The sequence below is a fragment of the Pristiophorus japonicus genome, chromosome 22, assembly GCF_044704955.1.
Source record: "Pristiophorus japonicus isolate sPriJap1 chromosome 22, sPriJap1.hap1, whole genome shotgun sequence".
Classification (NCBI taxonomy): domain Eukaryota; kingdom Metazoa; phylum Chordata; class Chondrichthyes; family Pristiophoridae; genus Pristiophorus; species Pristiophorus japonicus.
In genome coordinates, this window is record NC_091998.1 from 14,090,074 (window position 1) to 14,117,585 (window position 27,512).

At 38.5% G+C, this 27,512-nt stretch overlaps 1 protein-coding gene across 5 annotated transcripts in view; it reads left to right on the forward strand.

Annotated features, from left to right (window-relative positions):
• The window catches only part of parga (poly (ADP-ribose) glycohydrolase a), a 179,411-nt gene that overhangs the window by 120,364 nt on the left and 31,535 nt on the right, over positions 1-27,512 (forward strand). For all 5 annotated transcript variants that reach the window (XM_070865649.1, XM_070865647.1, XM_070865648.1 and 2 more), the window contains 4 exons: positions 1,843-1,922; positions 5,414-5,474; positions 9,076-9,151; positions 15,641-15,788. In XM_070865649.1, coding sequence (XP_070721750.1) covers positions 1,843-1,922; positions 5,414-5,474; positions 9,076-9,151; positions 15,641-15,788 — 365 coding nt within the window. The remainder of the gene's footprint in view (positions 1-1,842; positions 1,923-5,413; positions 5,475-9,075; positions 9,152-15,640; positions 15,789-27,512) is intronic.

Genomic DNA, 27,512 nt, shown 5'->3' on the forward strand with positions numbered 1-27,512 from the left:
TGCTTTCAGTGTCAGTTTTGAATTTGGTGACAATCCACAAATGACCAGAATTATTGTATTTAGTTTCACAACTTGGTATGGTGCGAGTTGCACTCACCACCTCTGGGTTGTTCGTCTAGTGCCTTCATCACCATGTTTACATCTGTGCATAGAACTCCACTCCAGATTGAAAAATTGGTTGTTTTAAAAGCACAGAGGGACTACCTGCTTTCTCAACATAGCCTTTGCTTAAGTCAATAAGGTGTCCCCACGTAGTGTCAGGTCCCGAGATGTCTGAAAGGCCTCCCTGAAGGAGTTTCACACCACTGCATTCCACAGTTGGATTGACTCTTGACACCAGTGTTTACTCAAATGGAAACTACTTTGCAATGATACAAAAATGGCAGTATAATTGCACCTGAAATGTTTCCTATTTTAAGTAAAAGCCTTTTATTTAAAATCAATGCTTGTAACAGGCCATTTTTCGGCAACCTGTATATTCAAAGTGGAATTTTAATAGTTATATGCTGAGGCTTCTAACAATATGAAAATTGATCAGTTAGCAAAGAATTACAAGATGCAGCATATAAAACTTTCAGAATTATTAGGATAAAATGAAAAAGTTAACAGAAAAGTTTTAGTTGAATTAAGACAAAACTTGTCCCTGCAGTCTCTACTCAAATTATAGAAAATAAAACCAACAGCATCATTAAAAAGAACAATCCAGGCATCAACTGGGTAATTGTTTACATAATTGGATAATTCCATTAATAATTAAAAGATGAAAATCACTCCGATGTAAGTTAGCAAATATAAAATGGCTTTCTTATGAGAGCAGGATACTTAATTGAAAGTATTGGAATACTTTGGCTGTGCAGAGAAGCATGGTTATGTTTAATGTATTTGGGATAGCAAATAACGTTTTCCCTTTAAAATACAAGTATAATAACCAACAACAGAAGGAATGTACAGTATACTAATATTCAGTTATCAATTTTAAATAGTTTTGTCACTGTGCTAACTCTAATATAAAAAGTAGGGATTACCCAGGAAGCTTGGCTATCCTGAAGGCTGTCCTGTATCAAAATTTTTTTTACCCGTAATGCATGCAGCAGTTCACCCGGCTGATGAAAAACACATGTCACTTTAGTTTGGCAGTGAAATCAGTCGTATACTGGAATCGGCTTTCAGAAATGATATCTATAGCCTGAAGGACTTTTACGGCATCAGCCTAGATTTAGCAATTTCATTCCCAACCTTGTTATTTGAAAGGCCCTGAGAGTGATATTTATATCTAGGAACAATGACATGATGTAGAAAGCAACTAAATAAGCTGTGCAGTCGGATGAGGGAGCGAATACTTGTCATACAATAGATTAACATTTACTTGGCTCTGGCAAAGGACAATGGTATTACATTCACAGGCTTTTAGAGTGGAGCATTACATTATTTTGAATATTGCTTGCGGGGTTAAAAACATAAAACAAAATTAAAATGAACATGAAAGATACACAATTCATTAAGAATTTCCTTGGGTATTCACTTGTTTCAAAGGCTTTTTGAAATGAATGAGACCAATGAAAAGTAAAGAGATGAGAATTAATGTATATTTCTTTTTTACAACATTAAGCTTTTGTCACGATTTAGAGTACGTTCCAGTACCCATGTTTTATTTCATTACAATATTTAAGGTTGTTGCAACCATAATCATTTATTTAACCAGTTTGACATTGGCTGTATGAGAAATGTCTTGAGCCATTTATACAAATTAGATTTTCTTGTCGTCTTTCTCCTCCCTCTCATTTGTTTTCATGTTGAAAAATGTTTTCTTGAGTTTTAATATTGCTCGAATTATTTTCTCAGATTGTTTGAAGGAACGTCACTCAAGAAGGCTGAAAAGCTTAAAACTCTCTTCTGCTATTTCAGAAAAGTCACGGAAAAAAGTAAGTTTGTACTGCTTAGAATAAGCATCAATAGTTCTTCATTCAGCTTTTGCAAATAAAATAAAATTGAAAGATCAAAACTTTATGAATGGACCATCTGAATTCCTATTATTGATCCTGTGATGTTAACTATTAAGCATATAGGACTTCATATAAAATAGCAGACTGGAGTTCAAGTGTGCAGTGCCATACAGTAGTGAAAGATGGATTCATATTCTTGATTCTCCACAGCTGAAATTCTGGTCTTAGTCATTATGTGAAGGTTACAAACAGAAGTTGGGATCTTCGCCATAAGGAGGAAGGGAAAATAGTCAACATTAGTCAGCTCCATTCTCCACCCCCACCACACACACACACACACACACCAGGTCATGCCTGTGCACTTCTGGCCACTTATTTATAGAATAGCATTATTGGGAGCACTGTGCTGAGAGCCTTCAGGGGAAAAGTAAAATAAAGTAAAGCCTATATAGATTTTTCCACCAAAAAATGTATCCTATTGAATATGTGACAGGAAAATAAATTAAGTTAAATTGTAGTTTTGCAATTAATCTTCCGGTAGTAAAATGAAACAAAATGTAGGCCTGAGTATTCATACCTCTCTCTCAGCTTCTAGAAATTTTAAGTTCTATTGCAGAAGGCATGTTACCTACTCGGATGTGGGAGTGGATGTTTAAGATGGTTCTGCTTTCTGCAGAATTAGCCGTTTGATACCACTGGGGAGGAAGATCAATACATCAAATTAGAAATCTAAAGACCACTTGAAGATGGGAGGAAAATAGAAATCTGACCTCACCGATCTAAATGTTCAATTTTTGTTTTATAATCTAGCATTGCTTTATCTGTTAAGATATGCTAACATATTGGGGAAATCATAATTACTTCTGATACAGCAACTTGTGTTTTGATATAACCGTTAACAGAATAATACATCCGAACATGCTTCTTAAATCTTTTGGATGCCAAATGATGGGAGCCTGAATTTGGAAATGTTACCGAAAACTTCGTCAGAAAAGTAGATTTTGAGGACACTTTTGAAAAAAGTGGGGGAGGAAAGAGAACAAAGCATGAAAGGGACACTTCTACAGGGTTCGGTTTTGCAGCACTACGAATGAGCAAACTCTTGACCACAAATAGCTACTCTCGTGTTTGTAAAAGACAGCAAATCATTGCACACAAAGGCAATATACACAGCTCCTTGATTTAGCAATTTGAAGCAGCAAAAAAAGCTGAAGAGCAGCAAGAAGGAAAGCATAAGGTCATGGTGGTTCAAAGTTCATAGGTGGAGGAAGTGACATCATAGGCCAGTTCGCACATTGGCAGAAAGTAATAGCAGGACTGGCACGATCACCCAAGTGAATCATCGGTGCGTTTAAGGAGGTGGCTACAGAATGTCACTATCTCAGCACCTACCACGATGAAAGAAAGATTTGAATACCCAAGTGTGAAGTGTCGTTTTGAATAACCAGATGTGGCTAAGGATTTGTCCATTGTTTGTATCTCTGAGAGAGTATCCCAACTGCATTGTAATTGTGATTTGTCTCCCTAACCAAACTGTGTCAGTCAATGAGTTGCACTGTGTCAGCCAATGAGTTGAAGGCAGTACAGGATCCACAGAAGGACTCGCAGCAAAGCCATCAAAGGATCTGTCCGAACTACAGCAAACAGAACTCATGACTGAAACTACAGCAAAGTCTCCCGATATTAGCAGTGAGTGGAGGATAGTTACATAATGCAATTTGTGTGTGTAAAATCAATCCCAGTCACTTACAGCAGTGCAGTCTCTGGGTGTAATTGACTGGGGAATTTTCCATTCATCTCCAGTCTGGGTGAGAATAGTGGTGTCACTATTTGCGGCCTACCGATACACACTCAAAATATAAGACATCTTGGGAAGTTAACCCCATTTTGGCAACTTTTTGCTAAAAAACCATCTTGACCTCTCTCATGTCGAAGTCCTTTCTGGGAGACAATAGCCAAAGAATCCCAAACCGTAACACATTGTTTTTGGTTTTCAAGCAAGATATACAGCTTGACAAGCTATATTGAACTCTTCTTTGGTACTTACTTGGGTAATATAGCCACTTTCTGAGGAAAGAAGTTTCTCCTGAATTCCTTATTGGATATATTAGTAACTATGTTATTTATGTCCCCTCGTTTTGGACTCTCCCACAAGTGGAACCATCTTCTCTTCATTTGCCCTATCGAACCCATTTGTAATTTTAAAGACCTCAATCAGGTCATCTCTCATACTTCAGGAAGTATGAAGTGGAGGGGAGGCAGATCAAGATTATTGCTTAACAAATGGGTTATTATTAGCTTAAAAACCAAAAGGAAAGCCGTGATCGCCTTATTTCTCACCTGGGTTTTGCAGTAGAAATAACAGTGAGGCTATCAGCGTGACCGTTGTTGAGGAATAAATCGAACAGCAACTTACAGCATCCGCACATGCGCAGGTAAAACCAGAAATGCGAAAGTTTCTATCCGAGTTGCCCTGCTCTTCCAGGCGCTTTGCTACGCAGGTACCTTGCCTAGAGAACTCAGCATTCAAATACATGAAAAGCGTGAAGTTGAGGTACTTGCCAACTAGATATCCACTAAACACGCCAGAAAAAGTTAGGCCTTGTTCATTCAAGTGTAAGTGAATTTTTAAAGACGTTTTAAGTCTTAATTACTGCCAACCAACCTCTCTGGCACTAACTTTTACAAATGTGGTGCCTCATTCCTTCAGATTTTAATTATTGTTGATGATTTAAAAAAATATAATTTGTTTTACTTTGTCTCTTTTATCTATATCTCTCTCTCTCTCTCTTTCTCAATCCCATCTTTCTTTCCCTCTTTATTTCACTTTCTGTACATGATTTGACATTGAATTAACTATTCTAACTTATACTTCCTGTTTTAGACTGTTTCTCAGCAAGGATTTTTCAATCTGATTGGTTAAGGAGATGCACTGTTGCTTTCCCTGTTCACATAGGTCCCAGATCCCCTGTAGAAGGCACTGCGCTGTTTTTGGATCTCTCTCAACCGCAAGTTCCAATACACAAGCCCACAGACTGGAACGAACAGCTATCGCTGTTTGTTTACCTGACTGCAAAATCTAAGCCAATATGTCTCATAGCAAGGATCCACATCGAGAGTCCTTAGAAGTACAATGTGCCTAGTTATTTCTCCGTTTGCAGTGATAACCTTATGGAATGTGAAGGATAGGTATGTTTGAAGAATGAGGTGTGTCTTCTATTTCATGACTGTTTTATTGAATTTGAAGTAAGATGAGATTTGAAAAAAGTAACTGGCGAGGCAACAAAAAGGCACTTGTAAAAGGTAAATGTGTATTTTCAAGACCTCTTGAAAAGAGGGACTTGTGTAACAGTGTGGTGTGACGTTCTTTTGCAAGGTAAATGTTGCATTTATTACAATATTTATAGGTGTGTTTATCATTTTGGATGCCTCTGTCTTTTTTATTAATTTCCTTTCCTATTTTGTCTTAGAGCCTACTGGTCTAGTAACTTTTCAAAGACAGAGCCTACAGAAATTTCCTGAATGGGAAAGGTAAGCAAACTCTGCTGACCTATATTAGGGTTTAATTTATCCAGCCAGCATTAACTTCAGCACAGCTCCTAGTATCTAGTCATCACATTTCGCTGCGTTTGGTGTGGCTCTGTTGAAAAATGATTACGGTTGCCAACAGCATGTAGCGCTTGTACCACTTAACATCTGCCACTTAGACCCAAGCTGTGGGCAGAAAACATGTCTGTGGGCAGAAATAGTGTTCATGCCATCCAAGGTGAAAGCATGGATGTGTATCGCATTGCCTGCACTTAAATCAAATCGCACTTGACGGTTGCCACTTTCCAGCTCACAGAATATTTGTCATTGAATAGCTTTTTATCATGGTATAGTTTTAGTATTAATAAAATAGCACAGTTTATTTTCTTTGTTGATGGATAAAAATCCAATCTAACAAGAAATTAAGTTGAAAATAACTGGTTACCAGCTAAGCACATAAAATATATAACTCTTAACACACTTCATCACTTACTAGTACTGTACCTTGACGCTGAAATAAAGATCTCCAAAAAGTAAGTGAGTGTTACAAGAATTTGTTTTTATATCATATTGTAGATTGATGCGACCATATCGCTATTAGTGCTTGATAAATGGACAGCCCGAAGGATGTAGTTTTAGAGTTTATTCGAGAGCAATGTAACTAAAAGTAGCCACTTGGAGAGCCAACATCCCAATCCCCCGGCACTAACAGAAAGTGCTGTTTGATTCAGCGAAGTGAAAAGGAAACAGATTCCTTCAAGGTTCTGTTGCAAGCGTGAGTTACAAAGGACAAGTACTCACATCAACTGGAAGGCCTCAGGAAAAGAATGAGATTGCTAGACAGTAAGCAGAGAAAGCCAGTAAAATCTATAGATTGTTGTAGTGCATCTGAAAACTCATTGTGTATGTTTAAATAATTTCTATTATACTACGTTAATGCTGTTGGTGAAATACTTTACTGCCTTTAGCTTAAGGAAGTTTGCTATTGTTATATTTCTAGATATGTTGCACTGGAATTTAATTGACATGTTTTTAGTACATTAAAAGTCTGTAGGGATAGTCAAACAGATCTGGAATGACTTCACCCTTTTGTAAGGTTAAAAAAATATATCTGCCCACTTTTTTGCTTTTTGGAAGAATTGTAGTATCTTAGAGTCACTGCTGTCAAGAGGTAAAATATGGGTTCTCGCCGAAGATTGCCAACCGGAGGGATCAAAATATCAGAAGGGCTAAATAGGAAAGGATCCAAGCACAGAAAAGCAGATACAGAAATTGGTTAGTGAGCCAACTTGCCTCAGTCTCTTGGGCCTTTTGGCATTCAGTTTAGGACAGAGGCCGAGGACGAGGTTACAAGCTCAAAGAATTGGTGCAGCGTGACCCAAAAAGGGAAGCAAGTTACTTACAAGATGGGAGAAGGGAATAAAGAGTGGATTGTGATGCTTTCAGTAGTTTATTTCTTGACATTAGTTAACCTTTTGAAGAAATTAAATTTATGATGAAATTGTGGCCATTTTGGTTCAGTTCTGTTCTATATGAAAATAAAATCACTGTTTAATTAGCTAATTTTACTGAGCCAGAACCCAATTTTGGCTGCTTTATGTGTGACTTATTTGTTTCATCGGGTGTGTGCTGTAGTACAAATATTTTGCATGTTTCACAGGTTATCTTCTTCGTGCACACGTCCTGCTCCTTTTGTCTACTGTCTTCGGGATTTTTGAATTTTCATCTAATTTCCAAGCAAAATATTGTTGCTTAGAAAACAGCATTAGGAATAATTTTGAAGTAATTGATGAGGCCTCTTAAATGTAAAAATCAAAATCAAAATTTATAAAAATGTGCACACATGCATCTGTCAGAAGATGATGTGTGAGATTAGGGATCTGATTTGAATATTATTTTACTTGAATGTGTTATTTTCTATTTGCTAGTTGTTTAAACAAATGTCTGATAACTAGCTCAAAAGCAGTATTAACTTCCTTTGGGAAGATCTTGTCAGATACTAAAGGAAAAGAAAATACAGAATGAGAAAAACCCAAAGAAAAGACCACGCTTTCCAAAAAGCATTCTGTGAATATATTACATTGAGTCCAGGGGTAAAGGAACCTATTATAATAATCAAATCCATTGATGTACTGTTGTCAGAGAAAAATGGACACTGGTGGAATTTGATCCAAAACATTGGTCAAAGATCCCAGAAAACTCAATTTCACTCCATCTGCCATCATAAATGAGCGGGTTAATCAATACATTGTGTGTCACATGACATAAACCAGCATGTCCTACTTTCTGTGAGTAATGGCATGGGAGATCCACTAAAACGCCCCCCCCCACACCCATCCAGTAGCCATCAAAATGTACAAATGAAGTTTTGCTCCGTTGCAGATAGATCTGTCAGCAACAAAAACGATTATTTGGGAAAAAACATGTGTGAGGCTTTTGTAATTTTTAATTCCATTGATTTTACAGTACTATTAAATATTAAACACATTTATAACTTGTTAATTTAGATTTCTGGCAAATAATCACATTTACTGAGGTGATATTTTTTTCCTTTTATCATTGTTTTTAATGGACAAGAAAAAATGGTGGTAATTTTTTCTTCCCATATGGGTTAACATTTTGAATAGGCGAGCAGTAAGGCCTTACTGTCAGTTTGGGCACTGAGTGCAAATTTATTTTAATTGGTGATGGCCATTAAATTTATTGGCCTGTGCAAACTCATTCCTTATGCACTAAGAATGCTCATTGCTGTGAATGTAATTTGCACACAGGATATAACTTGCAATACATGAAGCTAACACAGCACTGAGAGTATGATAGGGTTCATAGTTTGAAGTTCAGGGTTCTACGGGATTCACTTTTTCTGATTGTGACAAGCTTCCATTTTCTTTCAAGGTGGTGGTTTATCCATGTTTGATTAAACTGACTTAATACTTGAAATTTCATGGCTCCAGTTCACTTGACAAATGCATACAGCCCGAGGCAATCTTTCTTATCTAACTATTTGGACTGGTATATTAGCACAGGTATAATTGGATAATTTCCCAAATTTTGCTTTAGAAAAGAAAATGAAACAAACGTCAATGCGATGAGGCTCTGATTTGCATGCATTGTTTTAATGATGTGCTTGACTTCAGGATCAGGCTTTTGTCTTCTGTTTGTAATTGGGTGTTTTTTCCAGTTTTGATGATTAAAGTAATCATTTGGATGCTTTATTTTTTATTTCCTTTATATAATTTGTCTTGTTTAGAAAAAAAAGTAATTTCAGTCCAATTTCATGTATATGCACCAGTGATCTTCATGAACTGTGAAGGATATAATTAGAAAGGGATAAGAAATTTATCACAGCATTAATAAGTTAGCAAAAGAAAAATGGATAACTTGGAATTCCAAAGGGAGCTAATTTACTGTTTTGTTATAAATTGCAATCACTATCAATAAAACATCAGGCAAGGACATATAGTAGATTCAAGCCAGAATGCAGACAATCTAATTAGTTGAATATGCCAGAAAAATGCTTAAATAACTATCCAACATAAATTTCAACTGCACATTAGATACCATGTAAACCAGTTGGATGAATTAGATTTATTTAATTGTTCAGGTCCACAAAGAAGCTGACCAGGCTGCACATCACGTGTGAAGGGACAATTGAAGACAATGGACATGGCATGCTACAGGTAGGAACAGAACCAATGAAAATTGACTGATTACCAAAACTATCTTGATCATTGTCTTTCTTGATCCAACCAATAACAGAAGAATGCTATACATGTAAAACAAAATATTAAAATAACTTCTACCTGCTAATTGGCATTTCAACAGCATTTTAATAAATGTAGAGCACTATATTTAAAATACTAGATTGCAATTAGAAGGGTTTTACAGTGCAGTATTCCAGAAAAGATTCATTTTGGGATCAATTTTCCTACATAAAAGTAGTCGCTGTATTTCAAAGTCATTCACAGTGTTTTGTTACATTTTGACGTGCTGAGGCACGATAGAAATACAAGTGTTATTTTACTGGGAAAGCTGGACAGCAAGTGTAGAGGTCATCGTTTTTTTCTGCAAGTGTAGAAATGTATTCGTTTTTGCACCTTACCAAATCACTTACTTTAGCCGTTGAGTTGCATAAAAGCCTCATCAGCATGTTTCCATGGTATTCCCACATAGGTGATTGCATCGACAACTATTAGAGCAATCCAATCAGCCAACCTGGAAGCCTTGACTACTTGCAGACAATTTTTTTATTATGCTGCATTCTTTCTTATATTTTTAACTTTCCTAAGCAACCTAGTCCATAAAAGTAACCTGAAAAATACCCCTCATCAAACCAAATTTCAGCAAATGGTGGTTAGCTCTGCACTTAAACTTGTGCGTGCAAGCGACGTGTACCAGGCACCCATAACATCTGGGATAAAACGCTACGGTTAAGTAAAGTATTGTTGAGGCTTTATTATTTATTGAAGGATTTCTGCATTGATCCAGAATATTGAGGTGCAGCTGTGTCAGATTTGTAAGTTCCTGGCATAAATGTGAAGCTCTGTCTCAAACATTTAGCAAACTTGTGGTGCTGCTCCACGAATAATCTTGTGCGAGAGTCCACCCATTGTACATTTTGATTGAAGGTATCGTGTAGAGGGCAACTGGAATTTGAAATTGCTTGATTCCTGATTGCTAGCTTAGGTTCCCAAGCTGCTGCTTATAACCCCTTTCTGCTTATATGGCAGCAGATCTGCACGCTGAGTGACTGATTTTTAAATTGACACAGTAGCCTTTTCCAAGGGCATGCTGATAGATTATTAGTGCAGCCTGAACGCTGTCCAGTTGCCTGTGGCTTGTGGTCAGTTTATAGGTCTACCAGCAACTGTGATAGGTGCACTGTTTATGCTACCCTGCAAAGGCCACTATCCACTGAGGCAAAACGCAGAGGCTGTTGTCAACATGACCCCTTTTTAAAAAGGTATCAAGCCATTCCACCACCAGGTGGTTGAAATCTCGAGGCGTAATCTTTTTTGGGGGGGGTGATGGAGAAGAGAGATGGAATATAGAAAACAGCTGGTTATGCTGTATCTGATTTTCACTAAGCAAGGGAGATGTGCCTAATTAGATAATGCACAGACATGTAACACTAGAGAGTTCAACCAAATGCGATTATGAGTGAATAGAGGTTGCTTAACCATAAAGCATTACTGGGGAAAATGTACAATCACAGTACATCCTGGGGATTAACTTCCTGTAAAATAAATCAAAATAATTCTCAGTCTAGTAGCCTTTTTGCAACATTAAAAAGGATGATCTTTTAGTAGTCATTGCCTTAAAAATCTTAAGGAATTACAATAATGTTTGACTTAATATCCTTGGAAAACAGTGTTTCAAGAAGCATACAAAATAAGCTAACAAGAATAATATTAAAGATTTTATATAACTCTTTAGCCTGTCTGGTTTAATATAGTGATTAGAGATGGAAAATGAAAAGTGCTTCTGAAGTTGCCGAGGGACACAGTTAGATTAGCATCTGAATAATGCAATGCCTTTTAAAAGTGCATTCTGCTTGTTGCAAATTGGAATGAATTACAGGTACATGAAGATGCTGGTGGTCATTGAGAAAGTGTACTTAAAATCTTGGCCCGGAGGCAGTTCTATCATTTCTCCACTTCATTTTAACATGCTTGAAAGAGCTGCAATGGCAGCTGTCATCTGGCAAGTCGGAGACCAGAGCAAGGTTCTGATGGGATCATAGCCTCATCTCAGCTCGCTCCCTTTTTTCCTGTTGAATTTACAAAGAGCTTTTAAAGGACTCTGGCTTTCAACATGACAGCATCAGAACTGATTTACAGAAGTTCAGATTTAATCTGAAACTCAGAAGTGTGATTTAGCCAATTAACCCTTGCAGTCTTAAACTAGAGGCTTTGTTGATTTGGTATTAAATATTAGGAGACAGATTTCTTCTTGATATTCTATTTCTTCAGCGTGGTGTGCTGGCACTCAAGACAGTAACAGAACACAGGGTGCATGCGGTCCTTCTTCCCCAGCAAGTTCCCCAGCTTAGTTGTGCACATAGGGGACAGGCATTTTCACATACATAACTGTGCATCAGGATACAAAACAGATGTGCAATCATGCAGATTATTAGTGTATTTTTGAGAAATGTTTTCCCCCTTCCCTCCTCCCGTAAAGGCATTGGTTTTTGCTAGCGTTTGTATGTCATGCAGCCCTGTTTACAAATCGTTTACAAGAATTTGCTTTTAAAACTGAATTGGGAAAACCCACACCTTATAAAACAATGCTGAAGTTGCATTGAGCATAATATTTGAAATCTGTGTGGTGACCTTGAAGTGAACAAATCAAAGAAGCATCATTTTAGAGCAACATGATAAATTAGTTCTGCTTGTTTTATTGATTCGGTTCAATCTTATTCTATATTGAATGCTTTTAACACAGTATAACTGGGCCATAAATAACAATGGTTTTTGGTCCTCATTCTATCGCTGTTTTGATTTAATTATAGTAGAGGTAGATACACTGGTATTTTAATTGAAATCTGGAAACTATTTTACTAGTTTTGAAATCTAGCCACAATGATTGACTATTTTATGAAGTATCTTGCCATTTTCCCATTTCCTGGCTCTGCTGGTACAATGCCTGGGTGGGTGACTTGTTCCCAAACCTCTGCCAGTGCCCCTCTGAAACCTAAGAGGGGTGTAATAGTGTCCCTGGGCAACTCCAGCAAAATATGACCATGTAAGTTGCTGGACTGTCATAAAAATCCAACTGTTGTATTGATGCACTCCGGGAAGGGAACCTGCAAGTTAACTGTTGAATGTGACATCTTTTTAACCTGCATTAAATACTCCTTTTAATAAGCAAGGTGCAGTAATCAGTGTCTAATCCGAATTGACATGCTGTGCTATGACTCATTAGTGTGTAATTAGCCCACCTAATTAGTGTTACAACGTGCATATTTAAGTGAAACATAGGATTGTAGCAGTCAAAAGAAAAAATGCTGTAAAATGAGGGTACATAACATAAAAAATAGGAACAGGAGTAGGCCATACGGCCCCTTGAGCCTGCTCCACCATTCAACAAGATCATGGCTGATCTGATTATGGACTCAGCCCCACTTCCCCGTCCGCTCCCCATAACCCCTTATCCCCTTATCGTTTAAGAAACTGTCGTCAAATTTATTCAATGTCCCAGCTTCCACAGCTCTCTGAGGCAGCGAATTCCACAAATTTACAACCCTCAGAGAAGAAATTTCTCCTCATCTCTGTTTTAAATGGGGGGGCCCTTAGAGGGATCATGCCCTCTAGTTTTAGTCTCCCCCATCAGTGGAAACATCCTCTTTGCATCCACCTTGTCAAGCCCCCTCATAATCTTATACGTTTCAATAAGATCACCTCTAATTCTTCTGAATTCCAATGAGTAGAGGCCCAACCTACTCAACCTTTCCTCATAAGTCAACACCCTCATACCCGGAATCAACCTACTGAACCTTCTCTGAACTGCCTCCAAAGCTAGTATATCTTTTCATAGATATGGAAATCAAAACTGCACGCAGTATTTCAGGTGTGGCCTCACCAATACCTTCATATAGCTGTAGCAAGACTTCCCTGCTTTTATACGCCATCCCCTTTGCAATAAAGGCCAAGATACCATCGGCCTTCCTGATCACTTGTTGTACCTGCATACTATCTTTTTGCGTTTCATGCACAAGTACCCCCAGGTCCCACAGTACTGCGGCACTTTGCAATCTTTCTCCAGTTAAATAATAACTTGCTCTTTGATTTTTTTTTTCTGCCAAAGTGCATGATTTCACATTTTTCAACATTATACTCCCAGTCACTTAGCCTGTCTATGTCCTTTTGCAGTTTTTTTGTGTCCACCTCACACATTGCTTTTCCTCCCATCTTTGTATCATTAGCAAACTTGGCTATATTATACTCGGTCCATTCTTCCAAGTCGTTAATATAGATTGTAAATAGTTGGGGTCCCAGCATTGTCCCTGCGACACCCCATTAGTTACTGGTTGCCAACCAGAGATGAACCATTATTCCCGACTCTGTTTTCTGGTAGTTAGCCAATCCTCCATCCATGCTAGTATATTACCCCTAACCCCATGAACTTTTATCTTGTGCAGTAACCTTTTATGTGGCACCTTGTCAAATGCTTTCTGGAAGTCCAAATACACCACATCCACTGGTTCCCTTGTTGGTTACATCCTCGAAGACCTCCAGCAAATTTGTCAAACATGACTTCCCCTTCATAAATCCATGCTGACTCTGCCTGACCGAATTTTGCTTTTCCAAATGTTCTGCTACTGCTTTTTTAATAATGGACTCCAACGTTTCCCCAACCACAGATATTAGGCTAACTGGTCTATAGTTTCCTGCTTTTTGGCTGCCTCCTTTTTTAAATCTGCTGGGACCTCCCCAGAGTCCAGGGAATTTTGCTAAATTACAACCAATGCATCCACAATCCCTGCCGCTACTTCTCTTAAGACCCTAGGATGCAAGGGGATTTATCTGCCTTTAGTCCCATTATCTTACTGAGTACCACCTCCTTAGTGATTGTGATTGTGTTAAGTTCCTCCCTCCCTAAAGCACCTTGACTCTCCACTGTTGGAATATTGTTAGTGTCTTCTACCGTAAAGGCTGATACAAAATATTTGTTCAGAGTTTCTGCCATCTCCATGTTCCCCATTACTAATTCCCCGGTCGTCCTCTAAGGGACCAACATTTACTTTAGCCACTCTTTTTTTTTCCTTTTTATATACCCATAGAAACTCTTGCTATCTGTTTGTATATGTTGTGCTAGTTTACTTTCATACTTACTTGTTCAAAGTAAGTAATGAGGTAAAATCTATTTTTTGTTGATTAGTATAAATATTAATGAAAACTCTAATTAAAGGTCATTTAAATTGTTGGGCAGCTTAGCTTGCAGTGTTCCGCTTGCTACATGATATGTGAATACCTCCAGACTATAACGTTTAGTTTTCTCCATAAATGTGATCTGTTTCTGTATTTTGTTTAGAACATATTTTTATTGTCATATGTATTTTTGCTATGTACATTCAGGCTATGAAAAACAACATTATTGTAGTTGAACTGTGGGTTGGTGATCTTAATTACTGTGTTGGAAAAATGTTTCCAGGCAGTAAGTGTGTTGATTAATGTTTATTACATTGTTTATCAAAGTAATTAAGAATCCTTATTTGGAAATATTAAGATTTATAGAAATGGCTGTTGTTGGGAAAGATTTTTAGTAAATGATTTTAAAGTATCCATTAAAGTTAATTGCATTACAAGGCAAAGGTGTCCAGTAAACCAGAGATTCAGCATATTAGGGCAAAAAGTAAATTAAGCTAAATTAGCAGTTCTGCAGAGTATAATTGAAAACTGATTAGCTGTCAGTTTGTGCTGATTCGTGATTCTTCATGACGATTAGCCAGTAACACGATGCTTTGTCACTGTTCACTTTTGTGTCTGTTAGTCACACCAAGTTTTTCAACTGGACTGTATTTTTCAGTTGGACTTTGCTGCCTGGATGAGTGGATAAGCAAAGGCAAGGTGATTCCTTAGTGGGAGCATTTTCTCCCATTTCCCTTACGAGTGACTTCAAGAGTCCAGAGAACAAGCTGCTCTCCCCTCCCGCCTCCCCCCTCCACCAACCCACCCTGTCATGTTGGCTGGGAAATAATACAGGGGACGATGGACTCACAAGAGAAGATGACATTAAATACTGAGACACGAGAGAATATTCAAACATTTGATTAATCAGTTTTAGGAAGATCACTTCAAAACTTAAAAGTAGCAAAGCAATGGAATTCTATTGTCACTCAACATTCCAGTGCTGTCAGTGCAGTGATTTCCATCCCTCATGTCCTTGCCCCAGCCCAGATCATGGCTTCACTTTCACAAGCCCATCAGCCAACCACTATCTCACAGAATTTTGTGTTTACCTGATGCTTCGCACACATCCAGCCGTGGCACACACTCAGGTTCGTAGGGAGTGAGAGTTTGCTTACAGGTATGGTCGATGTCACTGGCCATGAGGCAAATATCTGGTGAGGCCCTAAAAATTCAACAGCAAGATACACATTCAAATTCCATTACTTGTCGTTAACTCAAAATTTAAAAAAAACACAAAATATCTTCTTTTACTTTCAGGTGGACTTTGCAAACAAATGTGTTGGAGGTGGTGTCACACGTGCAGGCCTCGTGCAGGAAGAAATCCGTTTTTTGATAAACCCTGAACTCATTGTCTCACGGCTGTTTACAGAGGCTCTGGACCACAATGAATGTCTCATCATTACAGGTTTGTTTTCGTTCTTGTCCTTTCTTGACGCAACATTTTGGAGCATGACAAATTGTAAAAACAAACCTTGATTAGTTCTCTAGCACGGGACGAAGTAGAGTGGTATAATTTAAAGCTGATGAAAATTCACCAGTTCTGATTTCATTATAATTGAATATAATCAAAGTTGTAGGAACCTGCTCCTGAAAAAATAATTTTACTTAAAAATCTAGTTTAGTTTATTATTTTGAAAGTGAAATGGTGCACTTTTTTTTTGCAAGATTTCAGCAAATTTTGACTGATTTCCCTGCTGAACACATTGTCAAGGGCCATTGCACTATACTTAATGAGACAATTCTGAAAATTACAATCTCCACAAGCCATTTCTTCAGTGTATTGTGATTCTCCTCTTTAATTCTTATATTTCTGCACGATTGAAGAATCTTGCTGTTTATTTCTAATTGTGGTTGTTTATGTAATGTAGGAGTTTATCTATAAATTGTATGTATTCTGGAAATTGTGTTTTTATATACTCACATATGTAGTATATATGACTTTGTTATTTAATGTGCGCTTGCAATCAAATTTTTAAATACCTGATAGGCTGCAAACTGACAACCTGCCGACGACAAGAGACTATCTTTCCCCTCAACTTTGAGTAGATGTAAAATAATAGGGAGGAAAGGCTCCACATTACAATACTTCTGTCACAAAGATTGGGAGCTGTCATAAATTCGGAAGTTTAAAAAAAATCTCAATGAGAAAATGTCAGCTCTTGAAAATAGTTCCAATTATTTTCACATGAGCATAAATGCCAGGGTCGGCCTGGCATACCTGAGTGTGTGCGTGCGTGTGTCTTTCTGAATATTGGAGCAGGTTCTTTGAAAAGTAAGAAGTATTTTTGTACATTGGTTAGTCTCTGGAAGAACAACCTCTCTTTCCGCCCACCCCTCCTCCCCACCCACCTCCAACTCTTTTATCTGTGTAAAGAGATAATGAGTAGCTTCTTGTGAATAAATTACTACACCAACTCGTTCAACGCTGTCAAGATAGATACCTGAAGCTCGTTTATTATGAGTTATTCCCTGGAGGCTGTTAAACTGGCTGGCTGTTACTTTCACTGTTGAGTGAAGCACTGTTTGTGAGGAAGGTAAACGAGTGCTCCAATCAGTCTCCATTAAGTGACTTTTTTCCCTTTCCAAGCTTGTTTTTCTACAGCTTCTAGCATCAGCTGTGTCCTGCTGATTAAAGTGATTGGTTCAGTACTTGCTGTGGAGGCAGTTCAGAGAAGGTTCACTTGGTTGATTCCGGGTATGAGTGGGTGACTTATGAGGAAAGGTCGAGTAGGTTGGGCCATTAGTCATTGGAATTCAGTAGAAACATAGAAACTAGGTGCAGGAGTAGGCCATTCGGCCCTTTGAGCCTGCACCACCATTCAATGAGTTCATGTCTGAACATGCAACTTCAGTACCCCATTCCTGCTTTCTCGCCATACCCCTTGATCCCCCTAGTAGTAAGGACTACAAGAATGAGTGGTGATCTTATTGACACGTATAAGATTATGAGGGGGCTTGACAAGATGGATGCAGAGAGGATGTTTCCACTGGTGGGGGAGACTAGAACTAGAGGGCATGATCTTAGAATAAGGAGCTGCCCATTTAAAACTGAGATGAGGAGAAATTTCTCCTGAGGGTTGTAAATCTGTGGAATTCGCTGCCTCAGAGAGCTGTGGAAGCTGGGACATTGAATAAATTTACGGCAGAAATAGACAGTTTCTCAAACGATAAGGGGTTATGGGGAAGTGGAGCTGAGTCCATGATCAGATCAGTCATGATTTTATTGAATGGCGGAGCAAGCTCGAGGGGCCATATGGCTTACTCCTGCTCCTGTTTCTATTCATAGAAAATAGGTGCAGGAGTAGGCCATTCGGCCCTTCGAGCCTGCACCACCATTCAATAAGATCATGGCTGATCATTCACCTCAGTACCCCTTTCCTGCTTTCTCCCCAATAGTGTTTAATTTAAACTTGCTTCTGATAGAACCTGAACAGGGTGATAAAAGTCAGCAAGGTACCTATTGTGTGTAAAATGATGCAATACAATGAATAGAACAGTTAATTAACTGTGACGAGATGCTCTATGGGTAAGTATTTAAACAAACTGTTGTCAATCCCAACAAAAGCAGACACTCTTTTATATTAAAAAATATTACTTGCTAAGTTGAAGGTTTGATCAATGATAAATAAAAGCAGTTGGCTTTTATTGGCTGACTTATTTTATATCTGTATTTTTTATGTGACTTTAGAGAGATTATGCAGAACACCAATTGAGGATTTAAGCAAATACGTGGTATGACTTTATCAAACAATTTAAAGAAGAAAAATTCTCCAAGGCCAATGCTTAAGGGCAAGGGATCCCTTGTAACATGTCTGCTCCTTGAGATTCTTGTCACTGATGCTATATAGTATCTTTTTAAAAAACTGGATTTCCACAGTCTTTGCAAAGTATTGGCTGCACTGGCAAGGGGGAGGGGAGTAAGAGTGACTGATGAGACTGCAGTCAGTCAGTTTGCACAGGGATCAGTGATATGTAGTAAGGCATACGTAAGTATCCCCCTGCCCTGCATTGTCCCAGTGTGTCTCCAGCATTCATTCCTGATGAAATAGATCAATGTCGGGCTCTACAACAGAGCTTTGGAAATGTTATTTTTTAAAAGTATACATTATTTTAAATTCTAACTATACAGCAGTGATGCAAAGCAAAATACTGCGGATGCTGGAAATCTGAAATCAAAACAGAAAATGCTGGAAATACTCAGCAGGTCAGGCTGCATCTGTGGAGAGAGAAACTAAGTTAACGTTTCAGGTTGATGACCCTTCGTCAGAACTCTAACAAAGGGTCTGATTTCTAAAGAAGGGTCATCGACCTGAAACGTTAACTCTGTTTCTCTCTCCACAGATGCAGCCTGTCCTGCTGAGTGTTTTCAGCATTTTCTGTTTTAGTATTATTTATACAGCAGTGATCTTGGGGTAAGCTTCCATTCCTGGTGCAGACACGATGAGTCGAATGGCGGCCTCCTGTGCCGAAAGTTTCTGCAGGCTAGAATTTCCACTGCATTGCCACCCGGTTTCTTGGCATTATTGGTTGTTTTGGGTGAAAACTGGGTCGGGGCAAATTTCCACAAAGAGTTCCGTTGGAAGTTTCGACATACCGCCGGGGAGCGGACCGCCGGCGTGCACTATCCATAGACCGCCATCACCCGATTTCTGACTCAGCAGTGACCCGTAGGTAAGTTGGGGGGAAAAAAACATCCACGAGAAGCAATGGGAACTGGGTGGTGCTGGGCAGTAGCTAAGTAGCCCTGCAAAAAAAGGTAAATTAATGGGTTTTTAAATAATAATTTTTAAATTATTTTATAGTGATTAAGGTGAAAAGGGTCCTGAGAATGTTTACTGATTTTTTTTTTAATATTCTACGTTTTTTCGGAAAAATATTTTTTTAGGTTTTCTCCTCCGAGCCCTAACCCGCAGCCTCGGTGTAAATTTTAGTAATTACCGCCCATTTTGTTTAAGAACCGCCCAATCGGCCGAAGATTTCATTTTCCGCCGAGAATTGGGGTGCAAGGTCCATTTTTTTTCTCGCCGGGTGGAAATTTTTCCTTTTTTTTTTAAATGGAATTTTTCGCCGGCAGTAATTTTAATCTTAGTATTTTGGGCGGCAATCCAGCGCTGGTGGATATTTTGGAAAATCTAGCCCTATGATTCTAAATATTTTTATGTTGCTTTAAATAAGTAATTAATAGGGCAAAACTGCTAAATTAATGCAAACAATATATTCTGAAGGAATTAAAGTATTGTCAATTCTTTAACGCATATAGATGAATAAACATTACATCAGAGAAAATACAGCTAATTTGATGCTTTGTGAGTAAAATATTTCAGTGAGTGAATTCAAATCTACTAAAAATAGTTTTGCAGATTCTAAAGCAGCTGAAAAAAGAAAAAGTAGCTTAACATTTCAGGTGTAGACTCCTCATCAGAACTTGGGTTTGAATTCCGACGGACGGCCTGCACCACAAACGTACGTTAACTTATTTTTTATCACTTTAGAGATGCTTTGTAGGCCCTTCATTTCTGCTTTTAAGCCAAATGTACAGCTTTGTCAGTTCTTACTTTTTATCTCTGGTATTTTGAAAGAATGGTGATTTTCAATTAGTGGGAAAACGGATCTCCACAGTAAAGGTCTCCTGTGCTTACTGTATGGTGAAGGATTATATTATATAGATCTTCCGTGGTACTACACATAGGAGTCAAGACCACTTGAAGTCTTCAGGATCAACCATGATATTGAGTGGTGGTGCAGACTCAAAGGGCCGGATGGCCTACTACTGCTCCTATTTTCTATGTTTCTATGGATAGAGGCCGAGGATAATTGGACCAGGGCAAACAGATGTCATTTATTCCCCATTTTAAAGAACTACATTCTGTCTCTATTATCATAATATTTCCTTTATAAAGTTCCGTGTCCATACTTAGAATGGAAACTATCTATGTAAACGTGTCATGCTGCAAATTACACTCCCTATCAGTGGTCATGCTACAACACACCCACTGCGGGGGAGTTTAATTATAGTGGGACAAGTTACCTAGGCAGTTTCCTTTATGAATATGAACATATGTATAAAATATACAGACAAACCAAATGTGCCAATGTCACTTTCTATTCCTTGTTTTGAACCTGGAGTTGTGGCTTGCTGGTTCTTATTATCTATTGTACAAAATACTGTAAAATCCTAATTACTGTGTAGATGAAGATTTCATACATTGCAAAAAGATTCCAACAGATATCTTGCAGCCTGTTTGTGTTGCTAAATTAAAATGCTACACAAAAACTTGTTTAATTTCCACAAAAGTATACAATAGACTTGTATCTCTCCCTGATCTATGACAGCAATAATTGCCTGTGGGAGGCAATAGTTCTGATTTCTGGCACTAATTGGTTCACTAATTTAAAATGATAGGATTTGAGAAATGCTGGAGCTCGTGGCCACTATGCTCTGATTTGGACTATGCTGCAATGGGTTGGTGTTGAGCAGAAGCCAGATACCTGCCTGCAGGGAAGAAGAGGAAAATCAGATGCTCAGTCATCCAGTAATGTATTCACACAACATAGTGGCTGGCTGAAGAATATGTTGTCTTAGCTGCAGATGGCATAGTGAGACTACAGGAGAGACAAAACAGAAACAAATAAAATAAATGACTTCCACAAGCTAAGCTGAAACTGGTGTTCACCTGTTACCATATCATTTTTTTCTCTCCTTAGAAGCTACCTAAAGGAAGAAATATACTCCCTCCCCGACTCTTTCCAAAACAAACTATGGCTGAAGGGACCCCATATAGAGCAGACTTAATGTGAAGGAGTTTTACTCTTCTAAAGTCATAGAATTCTCATGATGCATGTTTCCTCTGCATTCATTTTTATTAATTTATGATTGTTGAAAGGCACAGATCCCTTGTTTGATTAACAAAAAGTGATCAAATTATGTGGGGATTTTAGGATACAAGCAGTAGCGTTTTAGATCAGCTGAAATTTAGAGGGTAGAGAATGACAGGAGGGTATTGGAATAGTCAAGTTTAGAGATGATAGGCATGTATCAGTGTTCCCGCGGCAGATGGGCCGAGGTAAGGAGGGAGGTGTGCAGTGTTAGAGGCGGAAGTAGGCACTCCTGTGATGGAAAGTATAGGGGGCTGGAAGCTCAGTTTGGGGTTAAATAGAATGAAGAGGTTGCAAAAAGCTTGGTTCAGCCTGAGGTAGTGGTAAGGACAGAGATGGAATCAGTGGTAAGGGTATAGTGTTTCTCACAGGAGCTAAAAACAATAGCTTCGATCTTCCCAATGTTTAACTGGAGGAAATTGCAGCTCATCCAAGATTGGATATCAGTGATGGAGGGGTTGAGAGAGATGTTGGCGAGGTAGAGCTGGATGCCATCGACATGCGTATGTTTGCGGATGGTGTCACCAAGGAGCAGCATGTAAATGAGGAAGAGGAGATGCAGTTGAAACATTTTATTTAAAGTGGCAAGACTCTGGCATATACTACATTTTGCTTAGAGCAGTACTGACTGGTCACTTTACAACAACATCCATTTAGTTTTGTTCTGCTAACAGAGTAAATGCCATCCAGTTAAAAACAAAATTAAACATGTATAATCAGGCCATAAAGCAAATACCCGGCGTAAAAGATTGAGGAAATTCTATATTCCTATCAGTGTATATGGATGGCACCAGCATCATGTACAGATTGAAAATTCTGTTTCAGCTAAATCAACCATTTTTATTTAAAGTAAGTTTTGATACCCAACAAATATTTGAATTTTGCTATTTTGTACATGTACGGTTCTGTTCTACCCCAGGTACCATTTGAAGTTAACACTTTGACAGAAAATGCATTGCACCTGCAGGCTAAAACCAAACAATGGGGTGGCATTTCCTGTGTATTTGCATCCAGAGACATGTATAATCAGGCCAAAAAAGCAAATACCCGGTGTAAAAGATCGAGGATATTCGGGTACAAATAAATTACACACATAATTACGATGCATCCAAATTTCTTTGCTTCTTTACTCCCATCGATCGATCTTTTTCCCCGAAACCATCTTGGGTCATTATTTTGGCTCCTCCCCAAGGCTAATGAACCGTACGTGTGAATTTCCTGCAATCTTAAACATGCTGTGCCTAATGTGCATGAATGATAGTTAGATGGCTTGAAAGTTTAATTTTCATTCTTATGAAAGGAATGGTGCAAGTTTTGCACTTACGCTGATTTCTGCTTGTTTACGTGCATTTTTACGTACATTAATGAGATTGGCGGAAAATCTAGGTGTAAATAGTCATTGGTAAAATGGGCGTAATTTCAGGTGAAACTTCCTGATTACGTCCCACAGGAAATTCTACTCTAAACAGTTCTTGAATTATGACTGGTTTGGAAGTGATACTGAAATGATCCTGAGCATCCTTCAAGCTCAGAGTACAGTTTGTGTTCACGGTCATGGGTTGTGATGATTCACTTTCTGTGAAGTGACTTATTATCACTTTCAGGGATTTAAAATTAAGGTTCACTTAGTGTTATTGTGCAGCTAGGGCATTAATAACCATAGATGAAGCTTGTGGCCCCTTAATGGAGAAGAATATTTCATCAGACTTGTTATTCATAGTCCAGCACATTTATTTCTGTACCTGACTTTAACTAAGTCTCCTTAATGTCATGTCTGTCTGATGCATTCATTATATTTAGTTTTGATGCATCCTGACAAACGGTCTAATGGATGTAACCAAGTTGATATATTTGAAGAAGGGGCAGAACATTTCAAAAAACACGTAATTAAATTTCTCTTTGCTAATGTTGTGCAAAGAGATGCTTTGTCCAATGATAAATTTGTAACGTACCAGGGAGAAGCAAATTATTTTCTGGGCACATTAGGATTTGGGGAGTTTGACGTAAATGCTGGAGTCAGATTGGTGGATTTTAATGAATTACAGCAGTTTAATTGATATTACTGCAGATGGCAAGAGGCTGATATATTTTAATTTTATCTTTATTGGAAGTACTCTTGAAGGTCGGACTCAGCTGATTAATGGGGATTTCCCGAGAATATATTTTGAAAGACTGATTGTAGGTCTAAATTGATACAAATTCTACAGTGTGACAAATTTTAAATATTAACATTTTATGTTTTTACAATTTATGTATTTTAAAGAGGTTTTTGCATTCAATTGAAAAGATTTGTTTCACTGATTATTTGAAAGCATTTTTTTGAAATTCTCAAATATTTCAATGCAATTTAACTCCGAGGTTGTCCTTGAAGAGCAGACAAAAGGTCACTCCTTCCTTTTTTTTTGCTACTGTTCACTTAACAGAGACATTTCCTTCCAACTTGTCAATTTGTCAGAATTTTAAGTAGTAAAGAGCGGCTGGTATTTGAAGTTTGCTGCCCACAGCAGTAAATAAACATGAAGCTGATATCAGTTTTTCCTGTCATGATTAAAATGCATTTTTTTGTTCTGTCAGCTAACAAGAGCTGTCCTGAACAAAGGTCAGTTATCATGTGTGGAAAAACAAGTAATATATAAGCATTAAATGGTTTTGTTTAAAAAAAAATGCAGTGGTTCGGTAAATAGAAAATTATTGCTCTGCAAATTAAACTTGATTTTATTCATCAAACAATAGAATAAAGTCTCTTGCATTACTATGCTTCCCAATTTTAAACATTGTTTTTAAACAAAGATATCAATATCTGCGAGTTTCTTGCCACATATATAAGTGGTGCAACTATGATAAAGTAAAGTTAACACGTTTTTGGTCAGCCAGATTTCTGATATGCATGAAAATCAATTGCCAATCCACATCAATCTACTGAGTAATCTACATGCAGAATTTCTGTTTGTTTAATTTGGGAGTACGCATTGGGGCCGAAATTCAGGTGCACCAGAAAACTGAGTTTTTAAATGGTACCCACCCCTGGTACTCTTGGTGCGGTGAGTAGATCCATTTTCAAGACTTTGAATTTTTTTCAAAGTCCTACAGGAAATGGATCATAATGGGGGCGGGCCTTCGACTCAAAGCCTGGCTGACTGACTGAAACTGAGTTGGTGGGGCCATCTCGTGCTTTCCCCTCCATTAAAGAATACTGCCCCGTGTTTCGGCCGGGTCAGTGGCCTCGCACCCAAGAGAGGGTGCCAGGCGGCCCGGCCGAACCCGGGGGCAGTATTCTGCCGGCTGATCGGCAAGTCTGCTGGCAAAAATGTTTGCATTGCAGCCGTGGCAGTGGGCCTTCCCCTTTAAAGGCGGCCGCACTGCCGGCCGCACACAGTCTTCAGAGGGTGCGCCGGCAGAAAAACCTGCTGGGGGCACCGCGCAGCAGGGGGTCGACAGATGGAGCTGAAAATGGATAGGTATCTATTTATTTTATTTTAATTTGGCAGTGCATCTACTTGGGCGGTATGGGGTGCAGGCTGAAAAATCCCCGACCCAAATTTAAATTGGGTCAGCCTGTTGACCCCAGAGCAGCGGCTATTCGATTTTTAGGAATGGCCGCCGCAAACCGGCGTTAACCGGTTTCTTTGAGACCCTGAATTTTGGCCCCATTGTCTGTGGACAACCATCTATGGACACACACCCTACTTGCCTAAGCCCAGAGAGCTTAGCTGCATTAAGGCCTAAAGACCTGAAATGTGCTTGGGTTACTGTTGTAGTATAACCAGTTAAAACAGTGTAGCTTTACCAGCACAGAACACTGTTCTGCTTCCCGCTGCTTATCCAGCTAGGATCACCCTACTCGCCTGGGCATTGACTTGCAGAGTTATCCGGAGTAAAGTGGAAAAAATGTCAGCCTCCAATGGCAGATTTACCTCTCTACCAGACTGGCTGGTCAATCGACAACAGTGCCCTGCAGTACTGCAGAATTACTTGACTCGGGTATTCGATTACTGAGTTTGGCACAGATGGCTGAATTCATTCAAATTCCCATTGCCAAACATGTTGTCTTAGAACCAATTGATCCCAACACAGTGCAAGAGACCTTGCTTGCTGTGACCTGCCCTCCGTGAGGACAATGACTGTTCAAATGAACACATTTTAATGTTTAACCATTAAAAAGAATATATGGCTGAAATACAGTTGTCTCTAACACCATTAAAATTCCTCTATTTTTGTAACTCCAGTCTCAAGCTGATTAGCACGTCTCACAAGTTCACCTTTTTGTATTCATGTAATTTTGTGATGCCATACATTTAAAATGTTATTCTGTGTATTGTGTTTCCAGTAAAAGGGGAAACTAGAAAGAAGGGATAAAAATGAAAATTGTCGATAGTAAATATACAAGCTGAAAAATTTAGATTCTAGTCAATAACTTTGTTTTGTAGTTACTTTAACTAATTTCTGAAGAGCATACAATCAATAAATCAATTTTTAACCACTTTCTTCAGCAAAATCTAAATCTATGATCTCACTTGCACAACTTTTTATATATAGTGCCACAAAATTGTTTTGTAAATACTACATGCTGCCCATTTTGCTCTTTTGGCCAGCCATTTGCATCCTTGTCCTGATGAATCAGAGAAAGGCAAGAAAAGTTGCAAGAGAGGGAAAGGATATGGGCAGGAATCAAGCACAACCGTCTGCATAACCTAATCTTGATCATAAATCTTTTGGTTGTATGCTGCACTGTCGTGCATGTCTGTTAGGTGCATAATTGATAGAGTACTGTTTTTGTTCATAATTCCAGAATAGATATAAAGTATGATGTTGTGCAAAACATTATTTAGCGTGATTTTGTATTCATAATGGACAATTTCAAAAGTATTAATTGATGGCATTTACAGTAGACAGAATGGCATATAAGCTCCAAAAATGTACAACTAAGCAATTTTATTACATGCAGTGTAGGCTGCGATAAAAATGAATGGTGAAAATTGTAGCCTGGAATGCCAAGAAATTACAGCTAACCTATAATATAGAATTCACTGTCCTGTTTCATATTGTCACTGTACCAACACAAATCTGGACAGAGTGACTCATCAGCATTTGAAGCTTTTACATTATGTTTCCTTCCAGGTATGAGATCTTTGTCATCCGTGGCTCAGTTGGTAGTACTCTCGCTTCTGAGTCAGAAAGTCGGGTTCCATTCCCACTCCAGAGCCTTGAGCACACTATCTCAGCAGACACTTCAATACAGTGCTGAGGGAGTGCTGCACTGTCAGACGTGTTGTCTTGTGAATGAGCTGTTGAACCTAGCCCCATCTGCTCTCTCAGGTGAACGTAAAAGAGTCTATGGCACTATTCAACTAAGAGCAGGGAAGTTATTCTACCAACTTTGGTCCCTCAATCAATATTATTCAAATAGATTATCTGGTCATTTATGTCAGTACTATTTGTGGGACCTTGCTGTGCTCAAGTTGGCTGCTATACTTCCCGACATGAGTGCAGTGACTATACTTAAGAAGTACTTCATTGGCTGTGAAGCACTTTGGAATGGCTTACGGTTGTGAAACGTTCCATTTAAATGCAAGCTCCTTCTTTCATTAATAAAGTGGCTCCAGCATCTGTGGATCAGGTAGCATCTGTATGCATTTATCTTTTCTGGTACCTGAGCTTTGCCTCGTATTGCCTGATGAAAACTTCTGTTATAAACATCAGTCAGTTGATAGCGTACCAAATAGCATCGCCAACAAAGATTATGTTGAAATTAAATGTTGAAAATAATTTCGCTTTTCTCTTCTCATCTCATCTGGCAAAGCTGCGACCTACAGAGAGTTAGCTGGGAAAATAGATCAATTCTAATAAATGCACAGCTCTAATTAGAATTATTTTCTTTAAGTGGTTAATGTGATCTGACAGGAGTTGGCAGTTCTTGTGCAAGTGCAAACTGGAAGAAAATTGCACTAAATGGGCATCAATAGTGAACAGTGAAATACTGCGTGCAGACAATAGATGGAGCTGTAGTTGGCAGCTCTGCTAACAGCAGTGATCAGAAACATAGAAAATAGGTGCAGGAGTAGGCTATTCGAGCCTGAACCACCATTCAATATGATCATACAACTACAGTACCCCATTCCTGCTTTCTCTCCATATCCCTTGATCCTTTTAGCCATAAGGGCCACATCTAGCTCCCTTTTGAATATATCTGACGAACTGGCCTCAACAACTTTCTGTGGTAGAGAATTCCACAGGTTTACAATTCTCTGAGTGA